Source organism: Engystomops pustulosus, chromosome 3, assembly GCF_040894005.1.
Source record: "Engystomops pustulosus chromosome 3, aEngPut4.maternal, whole genome shotgun sequence".
In the NCBI taxonomy this organism is placed as follows: Eukaryota; Metazoa; Chordata; class Amphibia; order Anura; family Leptodactylidae; genus Engystomops; species Engystomops pustulosus.
This window is the reverse complement of record NC_092413.1, coordinates 121747036-121755250: the sequence shown is the minus strand read 5'-3', so window position 1 is coordinate 121755250 and position 8215 is coordinate 121747036. Positions and strand designations below refer to the sequence as shown.

General features: G+C 41.1%; 1 protein-coding gene across 1 annotated transcript; it reads right to left on the bottom strand.

Annotated features, from left to right (window-relative positions):
• Positions 1-2659: 2659 nt before the first annotated feature.
• Positions 2660-6071, bottom strand: LOC140122867 (uncharacterized). The gene is made up of 2 exons (XM_072144112.1): positions 5983-6071; positions 2660-5891 (listed from the first exon to the last, which is right to left on the bottom strand). Exon 2 carries the CDS (start codon positions 5684-5686, stop codon positions 2660-2662), a length of 3027 nt encoding a protein of 1008 aa, XP_072000213.1. The 5' UTR covers positions 5687-5891; positions 5983-6071.
• Between the last annotated feature and the right edge of the window lie 2144 nt (positions 6072-8215).

Sequence of the window (8215 nt, the reverse complement as noted above, 5' to 3'; positions counted from 1 at the left end):
TTTGTGAATGAATTCTCACCAGATCTTATCTCCTTGTTTGTTATTTCAGAGCATGCTTTTGGAACTTTCCTCTATCATGAAAAAATAGTGCCTAATGTTGAAGATACCAATGCACTCCAACCACCAGCAGAAATCACTGTTTAGTGGGCCATTGTCTACCTTAGTAGGTGAATTCAGAGATCTGGCTGCAAAATTGTTTTAAAGAAAAACAACATTGCTCTGTTAAAGCATCAGCAATACCTTACATATTTAAATAAGTGAAAATAAGTGAAAACATGGACTTACACGCTGAAGTGGAAGTCAGCGAATATGCCATAAACAATTGAAAGTATATTACATGTCAGTCAAAGGTCACAGAAAACTCTTTTATTTCACAAGCGAAAGGGAAAATGATGATCTGAATACCCCAACAAGTAATTGGTGAGGGGCCTATCTCTTGGCTATGTCCAGAAAGTGGCTACCATCTTGAAAGCCACCATATTGGATCAAGGGCAATTTTTTCCCATTCTGAAGGTGGTGTCTTGATTGCAACAATTATATTTTAAATTTGTCTTGAGATTCAAAAGTTATCAACATAGAAATTTCAATAACTGTGAACCTTCCCTGTTTTGGAAAGCTATTTAATTTAACACCCATAGTGTTGTACTAGGAGCTAAAGAAGCAAGTCCATCGAAGCTAGATCCATTGACATGAACCTGCACGAGAATAGTTGGAATAATTAACTTTTGAACAACAAATGTAAATGCAATTATGGTAATTGTTTGCTGATAAAATTCAGGTTCACTTCTTTGAATTGCTAAATGACCACTAATTCTTTATCCAATATGGTGGCTTACAAAATAGTAGCCATGTTCTGGTGATCACTTGCTGGGGGATTCTGCTGTGTTCTTTTCCTTTTTTGTTCCTCTGAAATAAAAGGTTGTCCTGGGACTTTTGATTATGCATGTGTGTGTAACCATGGAAAATTGGAAGTTTCTATCCTTCAATTTCAATTAGTATCATATAAACCAAGGAAGAATTTTTTAGCCCTTCCTCGACAAGAAAACGCAAAGCTGTATTTACATTTGTGGTGATTTTATTCTTATATGCTCCTGGAATGTAACTAAACGCTGTATAAGAATTTGTTCAAATGGCACTAGGTTTACCGTATGACATTTTTTGGGAAATAATAAAGCCCTCGTCAAGATTAACCATTTCAATCATTTTCAAGTAACCCAATACAACAATATTGGATCTGAATGTTGAATGTAAAATTATACACAAAATGACATATATCAAGATGTATAGTGGTGTTACAGCTACAAATGGCAAGATATGGGGCAACTACATAGACCCACATGTTTGCTTTGTTGACCAAAGCTTTTTCTTTTAAATTTTGTTTTATAAATAAAGTGTGACAATAATACAAAATTAAAAAGTCAACATAGTATTTATTTCAATAAACTATATAGCGAGTAGGAAATTCCTGCTTTATAAAATATCATGTCTTGATGGCCTTATGTGTTTTGACTAACACTTTAAAGAAATAACCAGTAGAATGCATCATGTGTCAGTTTCTAAAATAAATACTGTAATTTTTTAACAAAAACCATGATGCACATGAGAACAGAACTTTATGCCATCTTATATATGTTGTAAGTGATGTGGATTGTTTAGACTATTACTAATAAATGTACACCTATCTAAAGGAATTAGTGAATGTGGAAGAAATTGTTTGAAAATAATGGTGAGACTTTACCATGCACATCACTTATAAATTATAGTGACATCCCCTTTCATTTACCTGCAGATTACAGCAAAAATTGACACATTTTTAACATAAAACAGAAAAAAAACAACAATTTTATATGAAAACCGTGGTAGAGAGATGAGACAGATCAAAGATGAGAGACACATGAGATGGATATAACACACAATGACACGCATTAGCTCTGCTACATCTCAGCTATAACACACACAGAGTGCCTCTCTTCCCTGGATAAAGATCTTATCATATCTGTAGCTTGTAGAGTAAACTATGCATGCTGCCTACTTGCTGGCAGGTAGTGTCTGTGTGTGAACTTGTCTTGTAATAGAGGGGGGTGTTCTGACACCCTCAATCCGTCCCTGTAAACGAGTTGTCAGACAGCTAAACTCTTTTCCTATCAATTCATTGAGCTGGACGCAGGGGGTCCTTTTCAACTTTTATTAATAGGATCAGTGTAAAACTACAAGAAAATAACAGTATTCAGTACAAGATACACAGCATTTATCAGTACATCACATTCTGTAAGACACATGAATTATATAATAACTCACCGACTGTTCTATGATGAGGAAAACAACAGATAAACTAACTGTCCAAGAGAGAGACATTAGTATGTGCTGCTTCTATGGAGCAAGATGGCTGCTGAAGAGGCCTGGGGCCAGGCTAGAGAAAGGCATGATGGGAAAGTAAGGAAGCCTAAGTAGGAAAAGGTTAGTCTGACCAGAAACATGAGGCAGAATAAATGAGGCTGCAATACAAGAACCTATCAGCAGGTGGAGCTGCTGGCAAAACCACTTATCTAAAACCACTTATCTGAGAAGGCATGACACTCCCCGTCTGGTTTCCAAGGGATACCACATGAACATTTTAACTTTTTAACTAGAGAGAAATAGAACAAGTTCAAAAACAAGTCTAAGAAACAGCTTTCCATTTTGCTTGTCCCAAAATGTCCCATGCAAAGAACCGTGCCGGACAGGCAGATGGTCGTAGTGGCTGGGGATGTGGCTGTTCCTTGGCAGGTCGCAAGGTTTCTTCATGTAGTTTGGGATCTGGTGTTGCGTGTCCTGAAGAAGGCTGAGTGTCGTTTCCACGTAACCGCTCTCGTGTTTGGACTGCTTTTGCTGGGGAAAAAGACACGTTTGGCATGTCGTGGTCTTTGTCCTTTTGCCTTTGTTGGTAGCACAAGAAAAGCCCCAGTAAGGTCATTATGATCAGTAGGAGAATGACACCAATAATGGCACTTGCAGAGTGTCTCTCAGAGCCATGCACAGGGCTGATCTTGGTGTAAGGGTTTAGTTTCTCCATCTTTAGGGCAGCTTGATCACAGTGGATGCCCTTGAAACCAGGGTTACAATAACAGGTTCCAGTAACATGGTCACTGGTTGCATTGTGTGGACACTCACACATCTGATGGCAATCATATCTGAAAGTCTCTGGCAGACATTTCTGTTTGCAATGTTTTCCTGTGAATCCTCTTCTTCGTGTGCACTGCTCAGTGATGTGGTCACAGTTGGATTCATTGTGGCACTGACAGACATTGGCAGAGTCCTTTCCATAAAATGAAGATGGGAACCTTTTGGTGATCACATCTCTATCACACAGGTAATTGGTGGCATGCTTGCCTTTTCTGGCATTCAGGTGTGCTGGGTTGGGGAGCTTCTCTCGGTGAACATCCCCTATGATGACCCATCCTAAGTCTAGTTTCTGAGCGTAGGGCGAGTTATGAGGACCATTTATCTGCTTCCTCACTTTGTGGACTCTGATAATGTCTCTGCCCAGCAAAAGGACCAACTTGGCTTGAAGATCCAGTGTGGGGATGAGATGTGCTATGCTTCTCAAATGAGCATGCTGTAGAGCTGCTTCTGGTGTTGGGATCTCTCCCCTATTGTTCGGGATTGAATTACACTCTATTAGTGTAGGAAGGGGTAAGGATGTCTGACCATCTATAGATTCAATCTGGTAACCTGTGGCTCTTCTCCCAGATTCTTTGCTCACTCCTGTACATGTTTTAAGAGAGTAGGACGAACTATGTCCTTTGATTTTAAAGATGTCAAAGAAGGCTGTACTTGCAAGTGACCTGTTGCTCTGGTCATCCAGGATGGCGTACAGTTTAACTGCTCTTTCTCTGTGACCTATGGGGTAAACTATAACAGGACAGATCTTTGAGCAAGATGTGTTACCTAGATCTTCTCCGCAAACTTGAGTACACAGGGGTGACACATCAGGAGGTGCACGGTCTATCCTCTCCCCGCCGTGCTCTGAAGTACTGTCTGATGGTGAGGGAATCTGTGGTGCTGGCCCTGGGTGTAGAGCCGTAATGTGTTTTTGGCTGTTGCACTCGGAGCAAGAAATACTGGCATTGCAATCTCTGGCTAAGTGAGATGTAGATGCACAACACCTGTAGCATATGTCATTCTCCTTGAGGAACATTCTGCGGTCCTTAAGAGTTTTGTTCCTGAAACTTCTACACTTCTGCCGTGAGTGAGGCTTTTTATGTAAGGGGCACTCAGTGTTTGGGTCTTTTGTTAGTGTCCCACTGGTTTCTGGTATACTATCAGTCTCATATGATAAATCGTCAGGAGATACATTTGTTTTGTGTACGGTGATAGGTGTGCCTCTGGGGTTACGAATTAAAGCAGGATTACCTGTACCTGGGTTGACGAGGTCTACGGTGAAAAAGTCAAAACTAGGATCATTCCTGATCTTCGCCTGCTGACGTACGAAATCTACAAAAAAGAAGAATGGTGGGAACTGCACGTTGTGTCTTTCTTTGTACTCTGAGCCCCGGTTCATCCATTTCTCCTGTAAACTGTACGGTAGCTTCTGCACTATGAATTTGATGCCTCTAGCTGTATCTAAGGACGTGAGGCCTAGCAGGTCTCCTTCAGACTTGGCAACTTGTAGTTCTGTCAAGAGGTCACTCAATTCTCTTAGCTTGTGAAAGCTTTTGTTTGATATTTTAGGAAAGTCCTCTAACCTTTTAAAGAGGGATTCTTCTATCATCTCTGAGGAGCCGTAGCACTCATTGAGCCTCTCCCATAACATGTCCAAGCCTCTGCTCGGGTAGTTGATGTTAATATCTCTGATGCGTTTTGCGTGCTCTGTGGACTCGTCTCCTAGCCACTTCACTAACAGGTCCATCTCTTCACTTGCAGAGAGGTCAAGGCCTGCTGTGGCATTCCTGAAAGAAGCTCTCCATGCTCTGTAACTTTCAGGCCGGTCGTTAAATTTTGAGAGACCTTTGGTGAGCAGCTCTCGGCGCGCAAAGAACTTGAGGAAAGGTGGTAGCTCTTGGTCTCTGAGAGGGTGATCTGGATGAGCATTGCTGTGGTGAGGATTAGTTGAGCAATTGTCATAGAATGCATTGCTGTCAAAGTAGTCTTTGTCAGCACCTTCTTTCTTGAAAGCGGTTACTGAGTGGTAGGGACCCATAGGTCTGTATGCAGGTTGCATGCAGGGTGATTGGTAGACAGAATTACCTTCATGCTTAGGATGGTGTGTGAGGGTTGATGACTGAATGACAGGATGTTGTCTTAGATGATCAGCAGAGTTTGATCTCACTCTTTGAAGTGGATGTAGGTACTGGTCTAACTGGGCTTGCTGTAGCACATATTCTGAAGTGCGCTGCGAGACATCCTGATGACCAAGTTCAGGTTCGAGTTTTATGCTGGCTCCTTCATAAGTGCCACATACTGCTGCTTCTAAAGCCTGCGCCTCGGCTTCTGCTGCTGCTGCTTCCATGTCCACAGCAAGTTTTGCAAGGTCGGCTTCTAGGTCTGCTTTTTCCTTCTTTAATTTCAATTCCTTTTCAGCAAAGGCAGCTCTCACTTTGGCGGCTTCTGCCTTTGCCCTGGCGGTTGCAGCTGCGAGACTGCTCTTAGAGGTCCTTGAAGCTGCTGAGCTGACATGGGACCGTGCAGCAGATCCTCTGTCTGACATTGTGGCTGTAAGCTGCTTGACTGCTTGCTGGTAGAAGACAGTATCTGTGCTTCAACCCCGTTATATAGTAGTCGTTTTACTGTTCTGACACCCTCAATCCGTCCCTGTAAACGAGTTGTCAGACAGCTAAACTCTTTTCCTATCAATTCATTGAGCTGGACGCAGGGGGTCCTTTTCAACTTTTATTAATAGGATCAGTGTAAAACTACAAGAAAATAACAGTATTCAGTACAAGATACGCAGCATTTATCAGTACATCACATTCTGTAAGATACATGAATTGCATATTAACTCACCGACTGTTCTATGATGAGGAAAACAACAGATAAACTAACTGTCCAAGAGAGAGACATTAGTATGTGCTGCTTCTGTGGAGCAAGATGGCTGCTGCAGAGGCATGGGGCCAGGCTAGAGAAAGGCATGATGGGAAAGTAAGGAAGCCTAAGTAGGAAAAGGTTAGTCTGACCAGAAACATGAGGCAGAATAAATGAGGCTGCAATACAAGAACCTATCAGCAGGTGGAGCTGCTGGCAAAACCACTTATCTAAAACCACTTATCTGAGAAGGCATGACAGGGGGAGAGAGCACTACAGTGTGCAGACAGGAGAAGCTATTCATGAGAAGAATCTGCCCTACCTGACCATAGTCGGAAGAATTACAGTTGGATCCGAGGCAACCAAATTGTATACACCAGGACTGTTAGAGGCACATTTTAATTATATCAGTGAAATGCTATAATTTTTTGTTCATAACATTGAATTACAGAATGTGTTATTTTGTTATCCTGAGTATATTTATTAATCTTTTCTTTGTGTGAATACCTCTTTAATGACCCATCATAGAATAGTAAGTTGGGGGCTGTTAAGGGAGTATAGAGAGTGCGCCCTTAAAGTGCCCATGAAAGAAAATTCTCAAATTTCAATCCCCCAGTGATGTTTACACAATAAAGATCATTTAACCCTTTACTTTACAAGTTTTATTGCTGTTTTAGCTCCTGTGGTCATTGTAAAATTCCAGGATATGGACGAGGACTCATATTATGATCCATCTAGTTCTGTGAGCTGACAATGTGGTTAGATTATCAGCGTACAAGGTTTATGTACACTGTCATTTAGTTTCTGGACTTGCACTAGTATCTGACACATAGAAAGAGAGATGAGACAGATCAGAGATGATAAAATCCATGAGATGCATATTACACACAATGACACTCTCCAACTCTAGCTACATGTCAGCTATACACACACAATCAGATCTGCTGTGCCTTTGACCCCTCCCCGGATAAAGATCTTATCTGCCTGTAGCTTGTAGTTCATACTGTGTACATGCTGGCAGGACGTCCGTGTGTATCAGTGAGAGCTCTGTCCAAGAATGCAGGGGAGGGGCAGAGAGAGAAGCTCTGTGAAGCCTCAGACAAGATGGCTGCTGACCCTAAAGTCGTGTCTCCAGGTGTACACCAGGACTGATAGAGACAGATTGGAATTTTATCTGTGAAATGCTGTATTTTTGTTGAATTAGAGTGAACGGTGAATTATTGAGGCCATGAGCTCTCTCCATACAACTCTAATGGACTTATGCCGTACTAATATATCACAAGTCAATAAGGGGTTAAATGGCGACAATATGCATACTGCCATCTTGGCAAAGATCATTGCCCCAAAGGCATCCTCAGAGGGTTAGGATCCGTTACCATGATAGCTTGGAATCTCTGTGAGACTCCAAGGCCTGTCATTTAGGCAGATCTGTAACGGTCTGCCAGTAAAAGACTGATACAGATCACCTGCAAAACTTGCATATTCCAGTATTAAGCGATTAGACCCCTAGTGTTCAGGTAGAAAAGGGAGACTGAAAAACTGTAAAACAAAACAACCAAAAGTGCAAATTACGCCTTTTTTCCTAGATCAAAAATAAACAAACATAATCATAAATCTGTTAGGTATGGCCATGTCCCAAATGTCCCGATCTATCAAAAGATAAAACCAATTATTCCTGGTTTTCAAAAAATCATGCCCAAATGTCCTTATCCTCTTTTTTTGCCATTTTAAAACAATGTACCAACCCAAAGAATAAACAGGAGGTGTAATTTGTGTAAAAGTGCAAAAGCTGTAAACACAGAGCCCACAAGAAAATGGCGCAAATGCATTTTTTTGAGGAACAGCACAATTGCACAGCACATGAACTCTTAGAAATAGGGTAAAAGTTTAGAACACAAAAAATGCCCTGATTACACTAGAAAAGGTATTACACCAGCAATAATATATAAAAACTAAAACATGACCAATATTAAGTATGCATTACAAAGAACCTTTAAAAGGTACACATAGACCACATAAAACACAATGCCCAAAAGAAAACACACCAAATAGTAAATTACTCACACTAATCAGCAATAGGTCTAACAGACACCCCGCCCTGACACATTTCTACCAATAAAATAATAAGGGAAAATAAAGTATATGCAAGAAGATGCAGGGGACATTCATATAAGCGACATGTCCTGGGGTGCATATCCTGAAACTGGGGGAGCAA

Coding starts and splice junctions, on each gene's coding strand:
- LOC140122867 (XM_072144112.1), bottom strand. CDS start 5,686: ATGTCAGACAGAGGATCTGCTGCACGGTCCCATGTCAGCTCAGCAGCT.